This window comes from Lissotriton vulgaris, chromosome 10, assembly GCF_964263255.1.
Source record: "Lissotriton vulgaris chromosome 10, aLisVul1.2, whole genome shotgun sequence".
Lineage (NCBI taxonomy): Eukaryota > Metazoa > Chordata > Amphibia > Caudata > Salamandridae > Lissotriton > Lissotriton vulgaris.
This window is the reverse complement of record NC_141698.1, coordinates 277,049,451-277,077,170: the sequence shown is the minus strand read 5'-3', so window position 1 is coordinate 277,077,170 and position 27,720 is coordinate 277,049,451. Positions and strand designations below refer to the sequence as shown.

Genomic DNA, 27,720 nt, shown 5'->3' with positions numbered 1-27,720 from the left:
ACAGGGATGGTGGCCTACTGAAGCCAGCGGACCAACAAGTCTGTGATCACTTTTAAATAAAGCATTTTTTTTAATGCACCTCATTTTCTTAAAAGAAAACAAGATGAGCTGAAAACCCCCCCAAAATGTTAAATGTTTAACAAACAATTTTTGGGAGTAGTCTGTGGTCTCAAGGACCATTGTCTGCTCTTAAAAAACTTTTTGAAAGGGAAAAAGGTCCCTTGGGAACCTCTTCTTGTTTGCGAATGGGTTACTACCTCTTTGAGGTGGTGGTAAAATAATGTTTTGCAACCAGATTTCGGGGCATTCATGCATATTCTAAGGAATCTGTATTTGGAAGGGATGCCTTTAACACACTCCTTCAGATACCTATTTGTAATGGTTTACTAAACCCGTTTAATGATTTGGAACACCTTTTCCAAATCATTTAATGAGCCTAGTGCATTTTACAAAGGGTTTTAGCGTTCACAAACCCTCAGATTGTACCAAACCAGAGGGTTTGCCAAAGCTAGAAACTTATGACATGACGCCCTAAATTCCACTGTTTTGAGTTTCGCTTCCAAAACTGTTCTCTAATAATTAATAAATTTAGCTGTTGGCAAAACCTCTGTTTTAACCATTTAATGCTCTGACCAATGTAAAAAAATTATACGGACATTTGATAGAATAAATCACATGTGACGATTTGCATTCTGAGCAGAAATTTGGTGTATCTGTGACTCCCATACTAAAATATTTTGGTGTCCAAGGCGGAATTCAATTTGTTGGCATAGCTCAATCCTTTTTTGTTCATTCTGTGTTTTCAGACCTTCTCTTTGGTGTACCAGGGAAGCAGAGTGGTGTGAGTCTGTACAACCGCAAACGGATTGTGTCCTACACTGTCACCATAGGGCTACGGCACTATGACTCCAAGTAAGTTGTCTGCTGGATGGCGTAAGGTGTCATTCGGTATTCTGTTGTTTTCAAGGCTGAGATTTCTCAATGACTCGAAGAGCTCCTAGCTGGTTGCTCATGCAGTTTCCTAGCCTGTTCAAATGTCTGTTTTCCAATGAGTACTGCAGGTTGAAATCCCAGATGTTATGCTGCACAAATTTGTCATTGATTTGTGTGTCTGGCCCCAAAGGATGTCCTACTATATTTCTAAAGGCACTATACATAAAGACTAAGAGATACTTGACTTTTGACACTTGCATACTACCAACAAGGGGCAAGAATATTATGCAAGTGAGGACACCTTGTGAAACACCTAAAGTTTTAGCGTAATATTTTGGTAAAAAGTCCTTTTTTCTTCTTTTTTTTTTAAACATTTTTATTGCCATTTTCTCTTTATAACATACAGCATATCTTTCATGGTCGATAATTTTGACAAACAAATTGATCCAGCATGGGGACTGTTTACCACAACATCCCAGCACAGGGGTTGAAGACGATTATGCCATTATCTTTCAGTTCAGTAATTGACAATGTCCCTCACGAGTCTATGTCCGTATGCAGGTTACCCACACAGATGTTGCTTTCCAGGCCACGCTAGGGGCGTGTGATGTAGTGTCTCCCCATACACAAGCTTGTGGGGAATTCGGAACGTCTGCCTTATGTAAACCGTAAATAAACTTGGGGTAATAAAAAACAAAAACTGGGATGCACTTTTGTCATATGCTGGATTTACACATGTGAGAACGCCTGAGAGCTGCACTAATGCGGGATATCTTGATCGACTTGCGCCGAGTCGGACTGGGAGAGAGGGGGGGGCAGCACTAGGAGCTATCTGCATGAGAATGTGGCAGTGAGTCTATGACTTCCATTTGGACAGACCCATCAGGTGTTTGGGCCCGTTGCATCCCCCCCGGAGCTGTAGAGGGCCTAGGGGAACCACCTCCCACCGTGTCCGCTGCTGCCTCCGTTTCATGCGTAAAGGAGTAAAATAGCATGGCCCATGCATGGAAATTGGATGTTTGCAAATTCCTCAGGCTTCCTCCTCTCGCAGTATGCCTTCTTCTGCTGCACCCCATTCCTTGACTGCACCCACCCATTTGGTAAAAAGTCCTTGTCATAAAAACATATACTGTGGCCACAAATTCTTTCTTCAGTCATAGGATTTATGCTTCACAGTTTGGCCAGGCTTGGTGTCTTCTAAATGACTAACCTGTTTGCATACCTATGCAGATTAAGTTAACATTTGTTCTTGAATAGCTGTGCACTACAGCATTTTACAAAACAGTGAGGTACAGAAGGAACAATTATTTAAATATACTATAGTACTAAAAAGAAAAGTTATTTGGATCCTGGCTTGTGTATACTTTCTACAGTCTATTACTGCCTACCCACTATTACTATAGGGAAGAAAACTGACATGTTCAATGTTACGCATTCACTTATCATCAAGAACATCATCATCCTACAAAATGCGAATCCTACCGCCCGATATCTCTGCTCAACGCAGACTATAAAATATTCACAAAGATAATGGCAGCTAGACTAGGAAGACTCATGCCCCAGATCATACACCCAGACCAGAAAGGCTTTACAAAAGGAAGACAATTACACGAACTTACACACGAACTTCTGAGCGCCATAGATATTGTCACACTAAAGAAGATCCCTCTAACGATATTGACTGTCGATGCCGCTAAGGCATTTGACTGAGTAAACTGGGCTTTTCTGAATAAAATAATGATCAAAAATAATCTAGGTAACTCCTTTTTACATGCCGTAGGGGAAATTTATAAAACTCCAAGATCTAAAATTCTAGTCAATGGCAATCTTACAAATGATATCAGAATTCAAAGAGGCACCAGACAGGGATGCCCCCTTTCTCCCTTGATTTTTAATTTGTATATCGAGCCTTTAGCAAACAAACTTAGAAATAACAAGGAAATAACCCCCTTTAAATATCAGTGATGGGGAAAAAAGACTGCACTTTATGCAGATGACCTGATGCTATTCACAGATAACTATACCAGCTCTAAACTAGCCATAGAAAAAATCTTAAACCGCTTTGGAAAGGTCTCAGGATATTTAGTTAACCATACCAAAACAGAAATCATGACATGGAACACACACCTCAACAGCCCAAATGTCAGGCAAGAGATAAAATATCTGGGTATTTTAGTAAGTCAAGACCTAGACAAAATACCACAAAACAATCTAAATAGAGTGGCACGTGAGGTAAGGAAACTACTCAAAGTATGGTCCAGCCTACCCTTAAGTTTTAAAGGGAGGTCTAACATCATAAAAATGACTGTACTACCTAAATATACATACCTCTTTAACAACATTCCACTAGAATTTAAAAAAGACGCATTAAAAAAATTGCAGGGAGAAATCACTAGCTTTATATGGGCCTCTAAAGGAATAAGAATATCAAGGAAAAAACTCAGAAGAAAAAAAGAGAACGGAGGGATAGCAAGCCCAGACCTGGCGGAATATCGCAGGGCATTTCACTTCAAAAATATGCAAACACTTTTAAAAATTCACCAATATTACCCAGAACTTTTACAGGCAATGACAGAAGCTGGAGACCATTTTCTCTTCAAGTTTGGACATCAAAAGTACTTAAAAAAATCAAACTAAAGATACTAAAAGAGGCAACTAAATTATGGCTCCAAATTAGAAAAATCCTAAATATCCCTTATTATAGCTCAAAGGCACCGATATGGGACTCACCAGGAACCCCGGATTGCTTAAAAGACGCTATGGCCAACCCCCTGAAACAAGCTGACATCAAATACTGGGGCCAACTTTTAAACGGATCAAAACTAATCTCCTGGGAAGAACTATACACGATCTCCAACGGGACAGTCTCAAAATTCAAATTCTATCAACTAAATAGCTGGGCAAAAACAATTCCGGTACACGACAAAGACAGTAAAAATCTTGAAATAGAAATGTTAAAAATTTTACCCATAAATAAGGAAATTGCAAAATGGTACTGGACCTTTATAATGGCAGGAGATGAAAATATTCAAACTGAAGAGCAAATTTGGGGGAGTGAACTGCCTTCGATAGATCTAGGCAGAATATGGGAAGAGTCTCTAAAGAAATGCTGGTCAACACTAAAATCAGCTGCCTTGAAAATAAATCATCTCTACACACTACATAGGGCATATAGGACACCGAAAAGACTATCAAAATTTAAAAATGCAGGAGTAAAAAAGTGCACCAAATGTGGAGAAGAGAGAGCAGACGATGTCCACATGTTCTGGAACTGCCCATCTCTGAAAAAGTTTTGGGAAGAAGTTGGTAAGACTCTAAGCTCGATTTTCCAAAGACAACTAAATGTAAGTACAAGTCTTATTCTCTTTGGGATTGGTAACTCAGGAGAAGGGCATGAACTAACAATAAGTGAAGCAAATTTACTCTTCGTATTAATAGTGATAGCAAGGAGAAGGATTTGTATTAAGTGGATTGGGCCATCACCTCAGACACATGGAGAGTGGATGAATTCAGCCATTAAGATAAACAGACTTGATAGAAGAGGGAAAGCAAGTAAGAGATATAAATACTGGGAAATCATGGAAAATTACCTGACCTCCAACGTAAGAACAGAACATACGGTCCCATGATTAATGCGAAAACATTTTCTGGTTGATGAGTATAATACTCATAGAGTAGCCATGGTGGCTAGCTCCCCTCCCTCCGACAACAGAAATGTTAATATGTAAACGGCTTAAAAGGGCTCCTCTGTGATATAGCGAAATAAGGGAAACTCCCCAACCAAGAAAGACCAAGGGGCAGTGACGGTATACAAATACAGAGGCAGAGACCTGAATTTCCATACACATAGAATTTTCGCAATATGAGGATAAAAAAAAAAAAAAAAGAACATCACCCTGAACCACCAATCAACACTGCAGAAAAAGTGTCAGAGGTTGCAGTTGTCTCAGAGCATCCTCAGATGAACAATGGCTTTTTCCAGCACATACTGAGCCTCGGTCTAAGGAATCCCCTGCTGAGCCCAGACCAGGTTCTAGGCTTGAAACGCTGATGTCTGTTGTTACCCAGATCCAAGCAGTGAGGTCACATTTCAGGACAAGAAGAATTTCACCAAATGGCCTTGTAAACTAAGACCACATGCATGCAGGCTTCATAACTATTCATCTTCATGGTTTCATTAGGAGACGTTTTCAAAATGTTTCACTGGAGTGCTTTCTCAGCAAGATTGCCTGGTTCAAACCTTTAGAGAACCTTTACAATGGACAGCTTCACTGCTTTTACAGTAACGGCAGAGCTGCTGCCATGCTCAACGACCCTATGTCTACTAATCAGCCTAGAACAATATCATATCCGAATCCCTGGAGTCCCTACCGCTGGTGATTGGTTCCTGGACCATTGGCACCCCAAATGGCATTTTACTGATTCCTACAAAACCTCAAAAGCTTACACAGGCTTCATAATCGGATTTTACTTATGAACACCGCTCCACCTCATTGCCAATTGTGTTGGGTGGATAAGAATAAGCCATTCTTCATATTGTTCATAGCTTCACAAAAGAAAGAGAGCTGGAAGAGTGGATGCCTTACGAAAGAAAGTTTGCAACACCTTGGCTGTTTCCATAAACTTCATGTGTTTCGTTACTCACTAACCTCAAAAACCATGCTGGTGGAGACAGACAATCCGGTCCAGGGAAGACATGGACTGGCAGTTCGGGCTGGACTGTTTCCATGAGGCACAGGGTCAGACTGATTTGCATATGGCCATGTCTGAACTGGGGTGGCGGAGAGAGCTAAAAAATGATGATGGATTAAACCCAGATCAGTTGATTGGGGGTGAGTGCTTGCATTGTTCGACACTCCGTCCATCATCCCCTTTGGTTTTGCTTTGTTCGCCCTAAGTTGGCAGTGTATGCCCAGACATGGGCCCCTTTCTCACTTTGCCACTAGATTCAAGCTAGCCTGGCTGATGACGGCTGATTAGCCAGAAACCAGTCTCAGGGTGTTTGTTTCCGGTCCAGGGAAGACATGGCTTGGCAGTTCGGGCTGGACTGTTTCCATGAGGCACAGGGTCAGACTGATTTGCATATGGCCATGTCTGAACTGGGGTGGCGGAGAGAGCTAAAAAATGATGATGGATTAAACCCAGATCAGTTGATTGGGGGTGAGTGCTTGCATTGTTCGACACTCCGTCCATCATCCCCTTTGGTTTTGCTTTGTTCGCCCTAAGTTGGCAGTGTATGCCCAGACATGGGCCCCTTTCTCACTTTGCCACTAGATTCAAGCTAGCCTGGCTGATGACGGCTGATTAGCCAGAAACCAGTCTCAGGGTGTTTGTTTCCGGTCCAGGGAAGACATGGACTGGCAGTTCGGGCTGGACTGTTCCCATGAGGCACAGGGTCAGACTGATTTACTTATGGTCATGTCTGAACTGGGGTGGCGGAGTGAGCTAAACAATGATGATGGATTACACCCTGATCAGTTGACTGGGGGTGAGTGCTTGCATTGTTCAACACTCCGTCCATCATCCCCTTTGGAGACAGACAACCTGACCATCATGTACTATCCCAACATACAAGGAGGTACAAGATCCAGGGCATTCTCTCAAAAGAGGTTCCTTGACGTTGCATTGGCTGCTAGCTTAAAGTCAGTTCACAATGTAGATCTGTGTCTCAGGACTGGAAAATATAAAATACACCTAAAAAATTATATTTCACAAGATCACAAATGGTTTGTCAATACCTAGTTTTGTGTGAAACTTATCTCTTTGAATACATGTCTGGAGTGGAACTCCATGGGGAATACCTTTCAGTTGAGTGAGTGAAGCATTTTTGTCTTTGTCTCTCGAATGTATTCCTGCTGGGCTTAAAATAGGAGCCACACATGACCTTGTCATGCAGATTGGCTGTAAAATGCGTCATGAACAGTAGTGTTCACCATCAAGACCTCAATCTCTGATCTGTGCTATCTGGAGTAACGCCACTGCGGACATTTAAAAAAAATCTTTTTATTGCAAAAATCAGCTCCATAACAATGCACATCAGTCAGTATCGGAAGTTCATTGGCAAATGCAAACAAATACAATCAAAATAAAACCCCCCGGCATTACCCAAATTGACCTACACACAAGAATCAAACCCCACAGGACACCCCTATGCAATAACACGGCACCATTGGTACCCCAGACAAAATTTTCCCCATTACAATCAACCACCCCAACCCCCTCACTTCCCCTCCCCCCATGCCCTAGAGCATCCATTTCCATTCACGGCAGCTGTTCGCTGAGCCCCTGGGGCACAGAGCAGTCCACATCCGCACTGCAAACAATTCATACAGGAAGTAAAATGTTGTTAGCATACATTCCATTATCCACTGCGGACATTTAACTCTTAGTTCAAATAACATGAGCATTTATATGGAGACTAAAACTCAGCTGACAAGATATTCAAAGGCATTTAAGAAATAGAGTGTTTGCATAAGGTGATTGAGATAGAGGAGTGAAGCAAGAGCATGCCTGCTGAAATTAAGCTGCCTTTCTTAAATTCGAGATTTGGATGTCATGCCAGATGTCCGCAACAAAAACTTTAACGCACACAGCCAACTTTTATGGACTTCGTATGTAGACCTGGAATTTAGAATTTTTTTCAGCAGGTGAACATTTGAGCCATTTACTATTTCTGGCAAAATAATCTGTAAGTGCAGTCCAATGGGAAGATGTAGACAGTCTTTGCTGTAGCTTTGCTGTAGGTAAACTTGAAGTAGAAGAGACACAAGAATAGAGTATTTGCACACACACTCAGGAACTTTAAGCGCTTAAATATTATAACGCAACCTAATTTGGCTATATAAAAAAAAAAAGAAAAAAAACTTAAAACAAGCCTTTTTGAAAGAGGCCTTCTCATCCTTATAGTAGTACATTGGGATTACCTCTGCCTCTGCTACCTTGGGAAAGGGCCCTGCTTTACTTTGCCCCCCCAGCCCCCTGCCCCCCAACACTGATGGAATCTGGAAGGTTTGCTTGCTCAAACCCCCATCCTGATAAACTTCAATCAATGTCTCAGACAGCACAGGGCCAGAGTCCCCAAGAACTGCAGTTTAAACTGAATGTTAGCGCTTCTAAGTGGTAATACATCTCAAAGTACTTTGCAAAATAAAAATGTGAATTAATACATTCTGAGTTCTAAGTATATGTATCTGGACTTCCATTGTGCCTTTCAGTTAGGCAAACATCACAGTTCTCTTTGAGCGCCCTAAAGACACTTGGGAATGGGGATGCTGTGCTATTTTCGAACAGCCTGAGAAATGTTTGAATCTGGTTATGTACTCTTTACTTGCACCAGGTCCAAATGTCTAAGGTTGTGCTTTGTCTTGTGTGTTTGCAACTAGGTTCCTCAGTAGCCTCCGGTCTCGTTTGAAGCACCTTTACCCTGGAACCAACTGTACCCTGAAGGCTCAGCACATCACGCATGTGCACTTCAAAGAGGAAATTGGCATTGCTGAATTGATCCCTCTGGTCACTACTTACATCATCCTCTTCGCCTATATTTACTTCTCCACACGTACGTTTTACTTTTTGGAAATGGATCTGTAATGTTGTGCCCCCTTGCATTAAGAATTGGAAAACTCTGTGTCCCAGAGTGATAAATGTCCTCTGTGAACCAGAGCTTCCATCTTGCTGAAGCAGGTACTAAGATTTGTCACATGAGGTTCTCCATCACTAGGTTCTAAGGTCAATTTGTATTTTTTTAATTCAGTTGTTTGACTCCTTGAAAGTGGTACATAGATGCAATATATACTACATTGCCTGTAGACAGTCTTGGATTGCCCCAATATTTCAGCAAAAATGTCCAATCATAGTCCTGCATAATGTCTGTTGTTGTGTAAAACCTCCTGCCTAGTAATGTTGGCAGTTCTCAGTCACAACTGAGCTGCAATACTTTATCCATGGTATTCAGCTGTGAGGTCAGCCTGCCCCTACTGTTGTATAGGAACTGGATGTGTAGTTCCCTGAGATGTGCCCCAGTACCATCGCTCAAGCTTCGTTTATAAATAAATATATCTACATATTTATGCAGTCCGTAATAATTCAATTTTATCTGTTTCGCTGAGCTCACAGTTTTTGGGTAGAGGATAGAACTGATAGATCATGAGATTTGTAAAGGGTCAGACAGTGTGTTCATCAGTGATTCCCAGGTTAGATGTCTGGTGTCCTGGTGCAGCAGCATGCAACTTTACTCCAATATCAAATAAGGCAGCCTGCAAATCGACAAAACACTCCCAATTCGTATTCAGTCCTTGTTCTTTTACCATTATTGTCTGCGAACAGAGGGAAGTAGTGAAATAGAGACAGTTCACTTTATTAGAGAATGCTTCTGTTTTTTTTGTTCTAGGTAAAATTGACTTGGTTAAGTCCAAATGGGGCCTGGCGCTGGCTGCGGTAGTGACAGTGCTGAGTTCCTTGCTAATGTCGGTGGGCCTGTGCACACTCTTCGGACTAACACCTACTCTCAATGGGGGGTAAGTAGCAGAGAAATGGTTGGATTATCGTTGCAGTAATAAGGGGATTTTATTGTAACTGAGTCAGACAGTCTAGTAATGTGGGTGTATAAAAGCAATGTGTCATTGTCATTCAAGAAATGAGGGTGTCGATGAGAAGTGGTGTTCAGTCTATATATAAATGTGTGTGTTTGTAGGAAGTCGGCCCTGATTTGTCCAGACATTAGTGGGCTTACCAGAATGGGGTGGAACCATAGTAGAGTGCATTCATTTAAGGAATCTAAGTAAGAAAGGCAGGAAGTTATTGCATCACTGGAGAGTAATTGTTTGCCAGTAATTAAACGGAACACCTACCTGGTGGGTTCTGGCTCTTCCATTTCAGACAATCGGTGCATGCAATATAGCCTGGTATTTGATTTCCTGTTCTTTGCCCAAAACCACTAAGCTGCATGCTCTCACATTGGTATTTTGATCCACTTCCACAAATAAGGCGATCGTACAGGCAATTTGTGAGAGACTAATGCATAGGCCTTCTATTATCTCATGTGGTTCCTCAGTGATCTAGGGCCTCTTTTTTTCATTTTTTCTGTTTCTTCTGAACGAAACATAGTCTTGAAGCACACAGTTTTCTTATTTCTTTCCCCAGTGAGATTTTTCCATATCTGGTGGTGGTAATTGGGCTGGAGAATGTCTTGGTTCTCACAAAGTCTGTTGTGTCAACCCCAGTTGACCTGGAAGTGAAGCTCCGAATCGCACAAGGTAAATTTTCTTTCTGTCGATATGATGTTTTGTTCAAAACCGGTTATAATCAACAAAGATTGAATAGTGGGTTGTTAATATGTTTTTATGTTTGGTGTTGTAAAATACCTTTTTATTTTACTAATATTATATATACTTATAAAGCATACTTCATTACAGGACTTTCAAGCAGCCTTCTTCATTCATTGTTGTCGCGTTATTCACATTTCTATTCTGCCCACTATTGCATGGGCTTTCGGGTAGCCCACGTTGGCGAACCATAGTGTAAGTGATGGTATTCTCCTCTTACTCCAGGAGCAACTCCCCACACAAAGTAGTTCCCAACAGTGCCAGGGACTATTATAGCAATATGCCCTTTTTGAGAGAAAAACATGTTTGAGGCCTGTGTGCTGTAGATACACATGCTTTGCATAGGTCTGCCATCTATTGTTGGGCTTGGATGATTACTACAAGTTGTTTTTGTTCTAAGAAGTTTCTTCGAGTCACAAGGTTGTGTGGCCCCACCTGTTGGTGATACTGCGCATGGGCATAGACTCCATTCTTAGATAGTTTTTTTCCACCAACAGGTTCGCATGCAGTCCCTCACGCTCCGGTTCGAGACTCTTTAGGGCTCCCTTCCATTTGCTAGTAGTCCCTCAGATCTACGATATTGTCTTGATTGCGTAGTTACTCTTGTGTTTCAACCTCAACATATCGAAGTATGAGCTGCTGATGAAACATACTCTGTTCTTGTCTGTTTCGAAGTGTCGTTACAAATACCCTCACACAGATCAACATTCCGTGTGCAACCTATGCCTCTCACTAGATCATAGACAGGACACCTGTGAGGCCTGCAGATAATTCCGATCCAAAAGACACTTCGGGGATTGAAGTGGCAGTAGCCAAGAAATGCATTGCAGACAACTCACCAGACATATTTGGTCAGCAGGAGGAGGAAGAAGTGGAGGCATCAGCAGCACAAGAAGAATCCATATCCCACCACTATTCTGATTCTGTCTCTGACATATGAAACAAGATTCAGCCAGTCTCGAGCCGACCGAGAAACATCAGCCAGTGAGTACAACTTCCCCCGATCGGAAGGCCCAAAAACCGGTTCTGGTGAAAAAAAAAACCTGCTCATGGTTCGCCACTGGAAAAAAAGCCATGGCGCGCACCGACATACTGATTTGGAGGCCTGGGGCTCTGCATTCTGACAAATTTGGCCTATAGCTGGGCCTCCATCTCCTTACAGTTATATTTGCACCAAACATCCACTCCAGTTCTGAAAAACAAGGGCCACTGGGCTTATATTTCAACCACACTGCCACGCAACTTATTCTTTGGCTCTGAAATGTTACACCTTCGGACCGAAAACTCCACCCAAACCAGTCCTCGATGTTATGCATGAATGGCTTGATCTGAAGCAAAACGCTTTGCAGAGTCAGCACGGAACTAAAAACATCATGCTAAAGCCAGCAAAGCCTCAATCCTTGAAAAGGCAACTTGCTTTAAAGAGGCTATAAACATTCCTATACAGCCTCCCAAAAAGAACAAGCATTGAAAATGCAATAGGTCTCGCCTTTGATTAAGTTAAAGCCATTTACTTTGCTAATGGTTTTGTATAGCGAGGCAAATGGCTTTAACTTAATAAAAGACGAGACCTATTGCATTTTTAATGCGTGTTTCTAAATACGTTGAAGTCAGTTACTGACCAAAGACTTGGCTCACTAAAATCTGCAACACAAACATTCAGACTTTCGTGACACTTCCGGTTGCTCCAATCGATCGCAATAAAGTAACAGGTTAGCACTCTCATTCACAGTTTGTGCTAAACCCAAAATATTTAGTCCTCTGTAATATATCTCCATGTAAACAATAGGGAAAGGGGGGTGCTTAAAATTAGGGGTGCGCGTAGTGGGGCTCCGCGAACTCCACGAAGTGGGGTGGGCGCTACGCCCACCCACACACTTCGCGTAGCCCCACTACGCGCCGCCCGCCTCTTTCCTGCCGTCTTCTACAACCCCATTTTTAATATTAAATGCAATAAAATTAATGAAAAATAACTTACCTTGCATGCGGCGTCCCGGGGCTCCTCTTCCTGTTGGCGCTAGACTTCTTCAGACGAATGCGCATGCGCGGGCGCCCGCGCATGCGCATTCGTCTGAAGAAGTCGGCGCATCAACAGGAAGAGGGAGCCCTGAGACGCCGCATGCAAGGTAAGTTCTTTTTCATTAATTGTAGTGCATTTAATATTAAAAATGGGGATGTAGAAGAGGGCGGGAGGGAGGAGGTTGGTGGGCAACTTCGCTCCGCCATGGAGTGTGCGTAGTGTTGCCTACTACGCCTACTTTGCGAATCTCAATGTAGGCAACACTACGTAACTCTATGGACGGAGGGAAGCACTGCTCCCAGGGTTACTTAAAATGTGGTAATATATGTAGCATTGCCACAGCAGGGGTGTAGTCATCAATAGTGAAGCAGCTCCGGGGCCCAGAAGAGTTATGGGGCCACTGAACTCCTGTCTTTAACCCATGGCTTTCTCGCTGCTCCACAGGGTTAAAGAACACTGAGGCACTGGGTTTGCCTGGGGGTTTAGACAAGTAGATAAGCTGCTATCAATGACCAGTTTGCCTGATATATTTTATTAGATGTAACTTTTGTATCAATATCTGTTTATCTAATACAACTTGTACAAAAAGAGTTTCCTTTGTGAACAGACCAACCCTCAACAAATTAACTTCAAGCGTATTCATTCATTCTTCCTTTCTATGTGCCAGCAGAAAGGGATCCAAGGCTACCTCAAGTTGGTATTTACTGTATTATAAAACATTACATAAAATAGATATAATTAATCTATATTCATAGTTTTCTGACATATGATGCATAGTGGGAAATGTCTGGTTCTTAATAATGTAATGCTGTGATGAAACTGGAAGCCATGAATTATTTCTCAAATTAAAATCCAAGCGGCTTGATGCGCACAGCACAAAAGGTGTGTTGGCTGTCAGAGACCTGTCTCTATATTGTAAGGGAGAACTTTGAGTTTTGCAAGCTTTGTGTTTCACATTCGCAAGTATGCTGCATTCTCATTAGCCAGGAGTTGCTGAGATTATCTTACATACCTCCACTATGGTTGAAAGCTACTAGGTACTTACGGCATGCGAATGTCTGCAAATAATGTTTTGGCGCCACCCAGAGGCAAAAAGCCAGAATGACTGCTTGACGACAATTCTAAATGTTCGATGCATTGAAAACAAGAAACACCGTGCTTTCTCCCCCCCAAAATGTGCCTAGTGTCACGCCACCAGTGAAGCCTCCAGTCTGCTCGTGCACATCTTCTGTCCCACCGCATGCACATCGGAATCGTGTTGATTCCAAAAGGCCCTCAGATGGCGAGAGCAGCGCATGCGCTGCTTTCGCCAGGCCGAGACCTAAAAACAAGGACGTGGCTACTAGCCCGTTACAAATTCCCATACCTACCTCACCAAATCCACCACCACCACCCTCCGCATCCAGCACATCACCTTATTCACCACATTATTCTGAAACTGGTAACCTGTCCCCTCACTCACCCATCATAGATGAGGATGATATACCTGAAGACGCGCATCATGGAGATGCTTGGGATGCTCATGATACGAGTTACATGGGGATACAGAGCCTGACCAGAGCGGCAGCTTTTCATCAAGTGCCTTTGCCTAAAGACCCTATTGAGGATGACTTCTTTTTTTAAGCACCCTCTACTGCTCAAAGGGGCTTACAATATTTACCACTCCTTACGGGAATGTTATGCAGACTACATTTTTATAGACCCTGTAACGGCAAGAATAATAACACCACACATTGACAAAAATAACAAGGCTGCACCATCTAATCCTATATACAATAAAGGACAGTCAACCCCAGACCTTCTGGTAGTGGCTAATGCACGAAAAGGGAAAACTCCTAAACAGCTGGAGATACACCTCCCCCAGAAAAGGAGTCAAAACTTATTGACGCCTCAGGAAAATGCATTGTAGCACAGTCTGCTAATCATTGGCATATTGCCAACGGCAAGCTCTGTTCTCTAGTTCCGATAGGGCTCACAGGTATGAAATGGAGGGGCACCCCCAACATCTCAGATGAATACAGGACAAGCATCTGCAATGCAATAGGTCTCGCATTTCTGCTAATTTGAGCCATTGGCATTGTAAATGACAACAGCTTTTATTTATGTTTTTGCTTTTAAAACATAAATAAAAGGCATTGTCATTTACAATGGCAATAACTTAACCTCTCGCAAATGCGAGGCCTATTGCATTCCAAATGCTTCAAGGCATAGCTGAATTGCCCCCTTCTATCTCCCATGGCCCCTGAAGAGCTCCCGGTTTGCTATGAGTTAAATTAACAAGCTTGTGGTGACAACTGCGCGCAAGAGACCCTCCTGCAGTAACAACCGATGTAAAAGGGCCAGTCCTCATGGGGGTTTACAAATGAAGACAAGGCGGAGCAAAATAACGAATCAGAAGTCCGCATTTACAAAGGACAATGACACAAGCCAATTACAAATATGTGCGGAGAGTGGGAGGGGCTTCAAGTACATACTCCAGTACAGCATGGCTCGCAGAGTAGCGCATGCGCTGCCCAGGCTTGACCTAAATAGGAGCATAAAATTGTTAATGAGACTAAGTTAATAACCAATAGCTATATAAAATGCGCACTAGATTCTGCGGACACTGCAGCTAGAGGGATAAACACAAGCCTTCTTTTACGAAGACGCGCTTGGCTCCATGTCTCCGGCTTTAAACCTGAGGTGCAACAGGCTATTCTTAATCTTCCTTTTGACAAGAAACACCTCTGCAGCCCTCAAGTGGACGCAGTCAATGAAAAAGAATACTGATGTCGCAAATTTAATGGTGGCCCTACAAACTCCCACCTACCATGGGTCCTTTTGTTGGCCCAATTTCAAACATGGTGCTACATCTGTTTCCACAGACACCACAGGGTCCTCCTATAAGAATCAAGGACGGTCCTCCACTACTAACACATTTTACAGGGGCGCAGAGAGAGGAAATAGTTTCAAGGACACTGTAACAGAAATAATAAAAGGACTACAAATACCAAGCAATGACTCGCTAGGTGGCGCACAACCGTAATGGACGCTCCACTGTGAGGCTTCAGTGGCTCGGCCTCATAATCCTGCATTTTTCCTTCAGAAACTGGGAGAAAATAACCCACAACGTTTGCCACTGGTGGAAACAGTTTTCCTCCAGCTTCAGTTTCAGCCTCCTCCGACATCGGAAACCCCCCTTTAAAGTGCACTCTTAGCCGGGGCGGGAGACGGGAGTGAAGCTACGAGGTGCTCCTTCGGTTGACTTTGCCACGAAGTCCCCGGCCGCACAAGTGGCACTCGGTCATGGCCTGTGGGCCTGATTAACGCCGCAAAGAGAGAGCTGCTCCTCCCGCACTTAACACTGGACCCACAGCACATTGGAGTGCTCAATCCACATTAAAATCCCTGCTGCATGAGCAACCGCTTGGTGGAGGGGGCGAAGAGGAGCGTGCTTCGTTGCCCACTTGAGCGCACACAGTAAGAGCGTGGGGCGGCCGAGTCTGTGTGGTGCGGCCTGGGGCCTCCCCCATTGTCTACCCTTCGTCCACCCGGCTGGGGGTGCCTCTCCCCACTGGATGCCATACGGAGGTGCGGGCACGCTACTACCTCAGCCCATTTGAAATACTGTGAGGCGGCTTTGGGAGACTGCGCTTGCAGCCTGCATTAGCGGTAGGGGGAAGCCGCCTTGGAGCGTTGCTGTCTTTCCACTCTCCTGTTTTACCGTCAGACGCCCTGGACGATCTGCAGCGCGTTCTCTACTACTCCTGCAACATGGCATAAAGAGCACCATAAGAATCTGTGCTGCGATTGGACTCTGCAATATGCCCCTGCAATAATTCCTCTACATTACACTGGAGGCGCCAGAGTTGCCGAAATATCAGAATACCGGACACCCCACTGTTGGGGACCCAGGCCTGTCATTTGATGCTATATCGGATGTATGGTCCTTCGCAGTCACTACTGCTAAGATGCTGAGTCCACTCCAACCCAGTACTCTCTGCTGAAAGTCTAGATATCACCACCACCTGTCTCCTATTACTTCCACCCCTCCTGTAGTGGGGGTTCAGTCCTCCCTAGCTCTAGCATTAAGATAATCTCTGTTGCCTAATACACAACCTGGACTAAGCAGGGTGCAGGTAGCACTCCCGAAGGCAATTCCCAACTGACCCTAAATCGCTGACATGGGGAAGCCAGAGGGTTGGCAATCCAAACTTGTCTTCGACGCAAGGAAGACGGTTACCCGTTCAAATGCTGAGAACCAGGCCCAAACCATTGAGGATCCCACTCAAGCACAATTTTCTGCTTCTGGGGACGAGATTAAAATGCTATTGCTGGGAATGCAATAGAGTCTCGCAGCTTTGTCGAGCAAGATGGACATGATGAATAGTCGCCTAGATTTCCTTGTGCCCAAGGTAGACAAACATGACGAACAAACTAAAGAGGAAGAAAGAAGGATCTCAGATACAGAAGATGCTATGTCTCAAATGCAGCAACAAATGATGGAGATGGACAAACTCCTGAAAGTAATAGCCTCTAAAAACGAAGATTTGGAGGCTAGAAGTCGCAGAAATAACATACACGTCATAGGCATTTCAGAGTCCACAAACACTAGGCGTAGGGAAGACTACATTGAACGCTTTCTACGAGACACCTTCCTAGTGGACGCCTTCTCTCCTCACCTGACCATGGAGTGGGCACATCAGTTGCTTGGCCCTCTCCCTCTTCCGGGTAGTGTCTCATAGTTGCACGCCTCTTTAACTACCGCGACCGGGACACCGCACTCCGATTGGCACGTGAACAGAAAACATTGACATATGACAGCATGGACTTCACCATATATCCTGACTGTACTGTTAGGGTCCAGGAGGCTCGACATAGGTTCCTCACAGTGAAACAGAAGCTCCGTAAGGCGCAAATTGACTTTGCACTCCGGTATCCGGCGCGCCTGAGGGTTACTCACCAAGGCAAGCAGAGCGTGTTTATGAACCCCAACAAGTTGATGAGTTCCTCAAATGCATCGATCGACATTCGCCTCACAATAATTCCGATGTTCATTCTTCTAGGTCCCATTCTCCGGATGCTGGAGGCACCTCGTAAAAGTGAAAACAGATGGAACATTCCGACACACACAATCCTACATAAAACAAGCTGGTACCCTGATAGCCTATACTTCTCTGCCCTACAAGTAGCGGAACACTGCTGTTCTCCCCCTGGCGGTATAAACTGCAATCTACTTGACGTTGACAGCTAAGTGTTCCTTGCACCCCTGGTGCTTTTTCTTGATATTCGGTAGGATACGTATATAACTTGGACATTTGTATTTATTTCTACACGGTGTAGTGCTGAGCACCCCTCCCACTGACTTGCCATGTGCTCCCCCGCTGCCATGGGTACGGGCCGCGAGCACTGGAGGGGCGAGAGGTAACTGTAGCCCACCAGCGATCCCCCTCCTATGGGTGATCCCCCTCAAGACTATCTTCTAAATTGGCCTTGTTTGGCCTGTTTTGATCATTTTGGATATTGTTGGGCTAAGGGTGGGTATTGTCATTCCGGCACAATTGGGGTGCCGTTGTGGAAGAGATGGGAGGAAGGGGGCAATGAGTTTACAGTCATGTTCACTGTTAATGATATAGCTGCATCAATGCGAACAGACACATGGTATCACAAAACTCCTTACACACAGTCCATAGAGAGCATGCAGACATTTATAGCACACATATTGCACCTATGGCTGAATTGACAGCTCACCAGAGTTTGCAGATTGTCACTTGGAATGTGAGAGGGCTCGGGGACCCGCGAAAGCGTCACCAGCTTTTAGCATACTTAGACAGGCACCACATACATATAGCGCTACTTCAAGAAATGCATATTAATCCGTTACATCTCACTACATTTGCCACTAAATGGGCAGACCACCGACTATTCTCCTCGTACTCTTCCTACGCCAGAGGCACCGCCATACTTCTAAAAAAGCGGACTCCGTTTGCCCTGCCAGGGACAATGCTTGATCAAACTGGGTGATACTTTAATGCATGGGGAAGACTAGGAACGGACTCCATTACCCTTGTAAGCTTTTATGGCCCAAATGTAGATACCCCAGAGTTTTTAACAGTGTTGTGGGTAAATATTTTAGACATAGGTTCTGCTCACATAATATGGGATGGGGACTTTAATGTAACGCTGAACTCAGCCGATGATAGATCGAATCCCGCTCCACATCATTATAATAGGTCATACCATGTTCTGCATAGCATTACGACGGAGAATGGTCTGCTAGATGCCTGGTGTTACCTTCGCCCACACACACGGGAAGGCACACACTTCACAACACAAGCTGCCTCATGGGCCCATTTAGATTATTGCTTATTATCTCGTGGACTAGGTTCCTTGATAAAAGATGTCACGCACCTGCCCAGAAGATACTCCGACCACTCCCCGGTTAAACTCGCAATTGTTCCACTAGGGTATAATAAACCACGTCACACTTGGAGGTTACAGCCCTTAATGCTGCTTCATACAGTATTTCACAGCGAATTGGGAGAGTAAATACAAGACTTCTTCCTTCGCAATAGCGGCTCTGTAGATGAGGTGGAGACTATCTGGGAAACCTTCAAGGTGACAGTGCATCTCTAAAGGCTCTGGATGGCTCAGAGACATACAGGGTACACTCAGACGGCTAGAGGCAGAACTTAAAGCCCTAAACCCCCAACTGAACATGGTGGGGGGGCGGGAAAGAGGTCCAGCATGCCTTCCGGAATTCACCGAGACTGTAGAAAAGGAAACAAAATTTAAAGGGAAATACTGGGTTGCCCGACTCCACGGAGAAGGAGAGCGCCACCCTGTGAAGGCCCTAGCTGAAACGATACGCCGTCCACGTTTCTCCATCCTAGAGGTCAATGGTCCTGGAGAGATATTACACGGAGACACAGCTGACATACTTACGGCATTCACAGCCCACTATTCAGAGATTCATACACCACAGCGAAGGGATCGCTTCAAACTTGACAGCTCTCTAGAGGACGTAGCCCATGGGTGGCTGGGTGACTCCCTAAGAGAGTTTCTAAGTGCTCCTTTCGAGTTGGACGAAATCCGGGAGGCCATCATGCAGATGCAGATGCAGTCTGGGAAGGTCCCAGGGCTTGACGGGCTGCCTGTTGAGTTGTATAAAGCATACATTGATCTGTTGGCCCCAATATTAAAAGAGTTATATGAAGAATCGCTAGAAGCTGGCACACTTTCCCCTTCAATTAGGGAGGCACTCATCATGTCCCTGCTTCGTCTCTGGACTTGGCTGCAACAATAGGGCATGTCCCTGGTGGTTCAACATTTGGGCGGTTCCCTGAACGCCTGAGCGGATTAACTCAGCCATTGGTGCCTAGTGGATCATGAGTTGTGTCTCCATCCGTAGGTGCCACAAGGTCTCTTTCAAGAGTGGGGAGAGCCTTGGTTAGAACTATTCACCTTCAAAGAGACCACGCAATATCAGCAGTTTTGCGCATTGGAGTTTTCAAGCGGCTCTCGCTCTGCAACGTTTTTTGTCTCAAGTGGAGCACAGGCCTGCTGTATGCCTTTTTGCCCATACCACTCCTGTCAAGAGTGTTCCAGATGATCTGGATTGACTAGGCCCAAGTCATTCTTGTGGCTCCAGAATGGGCATTTAGAGTTTAGTATCCTGAGCTTTTGCAGAAGAGCATCGATCCTCTGATCAGGCTACCCCTTCAGGAGGATCTTCTGTCCCAGCAGCAAAGGAGGGTCCTCCACCCGAACCTGTCCACCCTCTGTCTCCTTGCATGGTGATTGAGCAGCGACAGTTGACAGCTTTTGATAAACAATGTTATTGTTTTTTTCAGAGAACAAGCACCAGCAATACGACATTGGATAGCACCAATAGTAACGCAAGACAATTAAAAGAGCGAAGACATTGCCTTTAAACCCCACCTTGCAGCAGTGAATACATACATCATGTATAAAGTTCAGGCTAATCCACGGCACCCAGGAATTTGCCCTATCCTGTCAGGTATTTCTTAGGACACCCCTGTGCCCCGTACATGGGTTTTTCTTGTGCCGCACACCAGTCCACCCCCCTTCATTATTTCTCAGAACGTGGTGGTGTGGGAAGCTTCCTAGAGGCGGCAATATCCCCCTTACCACAACCATGGCTGTATTGTAAAGTAATTTCTCGGTCATGGACCTGTCTAGTCCATCTGTAATCCCGAGAAGGGAATGACGTGGATCGTGAGGAACCTCCCACCCCAAGACCTCGTCAGTTCACTTTCGATCTCACCCCAGAACTGAGCTACTCGGGGGCATGCCCACACCATGTGGAAGAAGTCAGCCAGATCCTGACCGCATCTCGTACACGAGGCGGATGGGGAGAGGCCGGCTCGATGTAAGCTCTTCGGGGTTAAGTAGGCTGTATGCAAATAGTATAATTCGATCAAGCGGATGTAGTGACCATCTTGGGTGACATGAGGGCATCATGCCAGTCCTCCTCATCCAAAGGACCCACCCATGCCTCACATTGGCCCCTGAGTCTAATGAGGTTGGGTGTTGTTGACCAGTGTCAGGTAGATGCGTAAAATACCACCTTTCCCCAAGTAGCCTAGCATTGTCTGTGCCTCGGGAGGACTGTTTTCAGGGATCCTGGTATCGGCCGGTATGTGTACGTGTAGGGTGTGTCGCAGTTGCAGGTATTTATAAAATTGTGATGGGTGCAGGGAGTATCTGGACTGCTGGTCTTTAAAAGAGCACATGTGGCCACTCGCCCACACATCACCGAGCTGAGAGATCCCTATAAGATCCCACATTCGGAACCCCTGTAACCTGCTGACCTCCCTGAGCCATGTACCATGTCATAGAGGCGTGTGTTGGGTGAGTTTGTGTGTCAATTGAGTATGTCGCAGAGCAGCCCGCCAGGCTAAGAACGCGGAGCGCGTGACGTCGGGCAAGGTGGATGGGATGTATTCCCCGTACATTAGGGACTGGATTTTGGGCAGGCCGTGCTCCTTAGTTCAAGCCTATAGGCCGGGTCAGACCAAACCCTGTTGAAAAAGTCATGTATAATCAATAGACGAGTCACCAAGTAGTAGAGGTATAAATGTGTCATCCCCATACCCCCGTCGAATGATGGAATCTGGCAGGTTTTTAACGCCAGCCAGGCATCCCTCCCCCCAGAGGAATTTAGTAGCCATAGTGTCTAGCTCCTGAAACCACGCCAGTGGAAAACAGATGGGGGTGTTTTGGAGGACGTAAAGAAATCTGGAAGAATCATTATTTTAAACAAGGCGACCCTCCCCAAGGGATTCAGGGGTAGTTCTGCTATCTGTGGAGATCTGCCTTAGCTTTCTTCATGAGTGGGGTGACATCAAGGGACCATCCCAATTTCGGGAGGAGAGCAACCCAGAGCCCAAGATATTTAAAAGATTGACACCAAAGTGGCATTGTTGACTGCCCATCGTAGCATTATCTGGAGAGATGGAATGGGACCAGGACCGACTTATTAGAATTCATTCGGAGGCCGGAAGTTTGCCCGAAAGAGTGCAGGATCTGGCGACAACGAGGACCTGATTGGGCGGGTTCGGTTAAAAAGAGCAGGACATCATCTGTGTAAAGAGCGATCTTGTCCACTTCAGATTTGGGCCATTCCCATCCTCTAACGAGACTGGCGGACCGGATCAAGGTCGCTGGGGCTCCATCGCCAAGGCGAAGAGAAGGGGCGAGGGCATCCCTGTCTCGTTCCCCTTTGAATGGGGAAGGAGTCAGAGAGAACCCCATTGAACAGGACGTGTGCTTGAGTCCGGGTGTACAGAACCCCAACCAGCTGCTGGAAGCGAGGGCCGAAACCCATCGCAGCAAGCACATCCTCTAGGTACATCCAGTCCACGGAGTCGAACGCCTTCTCAAAATCGATGAGAAGGAGCCCCAAGTAAGGGGAAAGCACCTGGCTGTGAGCCACAGCCAGGTGCAGCCGCCGGAGACAGTGTCTGGTGCCTCGCTGGGGCATGAATCCACATTGGTCCGGGTGGACCAATATGGTAATGTAGGGCTTCAGCCGTTGGGCAAGAATTGCGGTGTATAATTTAACGTCTGTGTTAATGAGGGAGAGGGGACGATAGTCCGCACAGTGGGGAGATGACGGTTGTGACTTCGGGAGCACCACGATGGTGGCCATGTCCATCTCGGGCTGGAAGGAACCTTTCTCCAAGGCCTCGGCATACAGGTCAGCGAGGCGAGGCATGAGGGCCTTGGTGTATGCTGCATAGTATTCCTGGGGGAGGCCGTCTGGGCAAGGAGTCTTACCCAACGAGGTGTAAGCAATAGCCTCATTGATCTCGTCATGAGAGATCGGCTTGAGCAGTAGAGTCCAGCTGAGGGAGGTGGGCACCTCCCGCGTCCATCAGCTTGCAGAGAGCGACCGTACCGGGGTTCGTTTTGGCATAGAGTTGATGGTAGTTGGCGACAAATGCGCCAGCCATTGCCACCTGGGACCGTTGTCGCCCTCTCCTGATCCAGTATTTCTGGGATAATGCGGTTTGCTCTGTGGTACGTGGCGAGCCTATGAAGGATTGTGCCGTTTTTATCACCCCAGCCATAAACTCTGGCCACGGACGATCTCCACAGGAGCTTGGCGGCCTCCAACGAGAGTTGCTTGATTTTAGCTCAAATGCTCGTGAGGCGCCGCTCATGAGCGACATCGCCATCACTGGAGGGGGATTGCTCAAGGCGTAGTGCCTGCGCTTCCAGTGTAGTGATCTGTAGCCGTTGGGCCTGCAGCTGACGTTGGATGTGGCCTTTGGCAAATCCACGAATAGTGGCCTTACCTGCCTCCCACTGGGTACCCAGGGAAGGAACCGACCCCACATTAGTGACGAAGTATTGCTTTAGTTCCGATTCCACCGCCTTCTTGAATTCCTTGTCCTGAAGGAACCAAGCGTTCAACCGCCACACTGGGCGTGAGCCCCCGTAATAAGGAGCTGCGGGGAATGGCCAGAGACACCTCTCGGGAGTATTCGGACGTCTTGGATCGTGGTGCAGTCCGTAAATGGAATGAAAATTGTATCTATGCACGCCTGCGTGTGGTGTGCGGCGGAGGTGTGCATGAACTGTTTAGTGTGTGGGGGCCAGATTCGCCATGCATCGCAAAGGCCCAGGGATTCAGCCCAGTTTGTTAATTGTTTCGCTTGCACCAGCCTGGAAGTAGATGGAGGACCTGTTGTGTCGAGAAGTGCGGTGGAGACTGCGTTAAAGTCGCCCCCAATAACTGTGGACCCCATGGGGAGGGTGGGCAGCAGAGCTGTGGATTGTTTTAGAGTCGTGGCGAGCATCGAGGGGGGTGAGTACAAGGACATAAGGTTAAGGGGCATGCTCCCCAGTGTACCGCAAATGATCACGAACGTGCCCTGCGGGTCATGAATAACTTGTGTAAGCACAAAGGGAAGGGTGCGTTTCAATATTATGGCCATGCCTCGAGAACCTCAAGCGAAGCCCGAGTGCCAAACCCTATCGTAGCCGTATCGCGCTAGGAAGGAGCAGTGATTACCCATCAGGTGCGTCTCCTGAAGCAGAATCACTCCTATATTGAGGCGCTGTGCGTTACGTAGTACGGCCCTTCTTTCTGGTGGTCTAGTAGGCCATTAACGTTCCAGGATAAAATCTGGAGGGCTGCCTTCGGAGATGGTATGTCAGTCATGGGGGCTGGAGGTCATTGCAGTGGCTCATTGGACCCTGGGGAGCTGACGCCAAATGTGGGGCCTGGATCAGGCGTGAAAGCGCGCTGGTAGGAAGGACCATGTATATTGGATCCATATAGAAGTGGATCCGAGTGTTTTGTGGGTGTTGGCGCAGCAAAACAACAAAAACCAATAATAAACCTTGGGAGCAAACATTTACAACCCCCTCCCCCACCCCTCCCCCCACCCTATACTTCGAGAACAGAAGCATCTGTCAACCCCCCTAGACAACCAAACTAAAACGCTCAGGTTGAGAAGCGTGGAAGGACCCCTCCATAATAGCGGATATACAGTGTCTCGGCAGAGGCGTGTCAGCCCGCCCCAACGCCGCACACTGCTGCAATCATCTGTTACTGGCCAGGAGACGGGTAGGATGGATGTTGTAGGCGCTTCCGGCACGTTGTCGCCCAGGGAAGGGCAAGCCACCCGAAGAGAGGACCATCAGGCCACGACTCACCACCCGAAGTGGCGGCCGATAGGGTTGTATATTGGGCACGACTGGCCCAGGTCTCGCGGCTCCAACAGGCCAGGGGTGCCCCAGATCCAAGCACAGCGCCCCGTTCCACAGCCCCTCTCCACAGGGCGGCAGGGGCTAGGTCGTGGGAGGACAGGGCCCCGCCATTGTAGATTCTGGAAGAAGTGAGTAGACTCGCTGGATGCACGGCTTCAGCAATGTTCCCCAGAGCTCCGCCAGGTAAGGACCAAGTATGGTGTCTCAAGCTGCCACGGCACCTCGGGGGGGGGGGGGGGGGGGGGGGTTCGGGGAACCAACGGAAAGGCCCAACTTTGACCTCACGGCCCGCTGCCCGGCAAGCAGCCGGTACCCCCACCCACTCCCCACTCACCGGTGCAGTCTTGTGTGGTGACGCTGGTCTGCTGCTATCGTGGAGATGGGGCCCAGGAGAGGCCCGGAGCAGCCCAGTGATCAGCGCTGGCCGCCTGGTGCAGGGGACCACCCAGTTCCAGGGACGTCTGCCGCCTGTTCAGCGCAACCGGTGGGCCCCTCAGTCATAACTCCAAGGATGCAGGTGGCAACAAAGGCAGAGCGGCCACAGCCCTCAAGGCCAGGATAAAGGAGAGGGGGCCCTAGGAGGGCCGTACATCAGCCCCGCTCACACCCACACTCTGCCGCCCGATACGGCAGCTGCCACACCGAATGCACCAGGGCCAGGCCAGCACCACAAAGATGAAAGAGAGGGGGGCCCAGGAGAGCTGGACGCTGGCCCCGCTCACACTCTCCCCCGCTACCCGGTGTGATAGCTTATAGGGGAAGCGCTGCATAGACGGCCCCACAGGTCCGCAGCCGCTCCTCCGCTCCCACTCTTGCTCTGCCACCTGGTATGGTAGCCACTGCTCCAAGGCTCCAGCCTTGGAGCAGTGGCTACCTGCATCGCGAGACGCGATGCAGGCCACCATTTTGTCGCCCAGGGGTCCCAGAGAAACAAGGGCCAGCGGGTCGCCCCAGAGGGCCGACAACGGCAACAAACAGCTTTGGATACAGCCCCGTGCCCCAGGACTCAGGGCAGGCAGGTAGGAGTGGTGGATGACTGCCAAAGAGCGCAGGACGCGAGGCGGATAATGGAGGGGTCCAGGAGCACTCTTAGAGTGTGACCACCATCTTGACGCCTCAGCCTCCCCCCCCCCAAGCCCCCCCCCCCCTCACCAGATGACAGCTTTTGACCTTTCTCCCCAAGTCTATGAAGTTATTCTGGCAGCCAGGTGTCCCTCCATAAAGTCAGTATACGCCTGCTGACGGCAAAGATTGTGTAAATATTGTACAGAACTGTTGAGCTCCTGGCTGCCTCCCTTTCTGACATTCATCTTTTTATCCTCTGCTTTGCCCAGCAGGGCTCTACTCTGAGCACTTTGAAAGGTTACCTTTCAGCTCTGTTTACTTTACTTCGGTTGCCAGATCAACCGTCACTTTTTAAATCACCTCTTCTACAGAGATTCCTGAAGGGGCTTACTGACTTGTTTCCCAATTCACCCTTTATTATGCCCCAGTGGGACCTTAACTTGGTTGTCACCTTCTTGATTTGTGAACCTGTCGAACCACTGCACAATTGCCCCCCTCTGGCTGCTTCCTATCAAAACAGCCTTTTTAGTGGCAATAACTTATGCTAGGAGGGAGAGCGATGCAGGGTCTATCATCTCATCCTCCCTACCTGACCGTCTTCCCGGACAAGGGAGTGCTCAGCACTAGGACTTCTTTTTTGCCTAAGGTGGTGACACCTTTCCATCTAGGGCAATGTCACCTTGCCCTCCTATGCTCCTTGGCACCACTCCAAGGAAGAATAGTGTCTCCAACGTCTGGACCCAAAAAGAGCATTGTTGTTCTACCTTATTTGCACAAGAGTTCCGGTGGATGACCAACTCTTTGTAGGATACGTTGGAGCAAAGAAGGGACGTGCTGTGCAGAATAGGAGTATGTCACATGTAAAGCTTTTGCAAAGAAACAGCCTCCTGAAGGCTTTAGAGTGCATTCAACCAGGGCTAAGGCAGCCACCACGGCTCTTCAGTGTGGTGTTCCGGTTCTTGACATCAGCCAGGTGGCCACATGGGCATCCCTGCACGCGTTCGCCAGGCACCATTGCCTGGACTATCCGATCCGCAGGGAGGGCCTTTGTGGCCGTTCTGTCTTGCAGGATTTTCTGGTTTAAAGCTCTAGGCTCTATGCCTCTTCAAATGGCTTGACCAACAGGGAAGTTAACCACATGGCCAGTCTTTAAACTCCAGGGCGATTGAGCTCTGACGCTGATGCTTAAAGAATCACAATTGGCAGTTGCACACAAAGGTGGTGCAGGGTGTCTTCTATAAATGGGGAGAACCCTGGCTTGATCTTTCCACCACAGCTGAAAAAGCTCAATGTCAGCACTTTTGCACGTTGGAGTTTCTAAGGTGACTTCATATCGGATACTTTTTTTTGCTAAAGTGGAGCTTGTAACTCCTGTATGCCTTCCTGCTGCTGTCTCATCTTCCTTGAATTCTGAAGAAGATCAGGAATGACCAGACCCAAATCATCCTACTGAAGAAGATCAGGAATGACCAGACCCAAGTCATCCTAATGGCACTGTATTGGACCAGGAGAATGTAGTACCCAGAACTCCTGTGCATGAGTATTTGTCCTCCAGTCATGCTGCCACTTTGTGAGGCTCTTCTGTAATAGCAGCAGCAGGGCAAGGTACTGCAAATGGACACTGCACTTGGGACAGCACAGATTTGATCTCCATGCTTGGAGATTGAGCAACAGTAGTTGACCTCCTTTGACCGTCCCTCTGAGTTCATTAATGTAATTTTGGCAGCAAGGCATCCTTCCACAAAATTGGTGAATGTAATTTGTTTGGACAGATTAGTGGTTGCATGTGGCACCTGACAAAGTTTCCAACTTCTAACCAAGCTGTTGACATTTTTGTTGTTTGTTTGGTCCCTGGCCTCAAATACATGCTTTGGGCACTGTTAAAGGCTATTTGCCATCTCCTTTCGCTATTTTGCTGCATTAGCTTTCTTTTATGTAAGATGGAGTTCTGCTCTTGCTCACCTTGCATCTCTGTGCTTGGAGACTGAGCAGCAACAGTTGACCACCTTCGACCTGCACCCTGAGGTTGTTAAGGGCATCCTGGTGGCAAGGCGCCCTCCACTAAATCGGTCTATGCCAGTTGTTGTGGCAGATTTGGGGATTTGTGCACCATGTGATGAATTGATCACATTTCAGGCATATTTGGCCGAAGTTTTGCTG

The 27,720-nt window shown here is 46.9% G+C and overlaps 1 protein-coding gene across 2 annotated transcripts in view; it reads left to right on the top strand.

Moving 5' to 3' along the window:
* SCAP (SREBF chaperone) overlaps positions 1-27,720 on the top strand; it is an 833,069-nt gene that overhangs the window by 402,038 nt on the left and 403,311 nt on the right. For both annotated transcript variants that reach the window (XM_086941009.1, XM_086941010.1), the window contains 4 exons: positions 807-912; positions 8,316-8,488; positions 9,320-9,446; positions 10,072-10,184. In XM_086941009.1, coding sequence (XP_086797135.1) covers positions 807-912; positions 8,316-8,488; positions 9,320-9,446; positions 10,072-10,184 — 519 coding nt within the window. The remainder of the gene's footprint in view (positions 1-806; positions 913-8,315; positions 8,489-9,319; positions 9,447-10,071; positions 10,185-27,720) is intronic.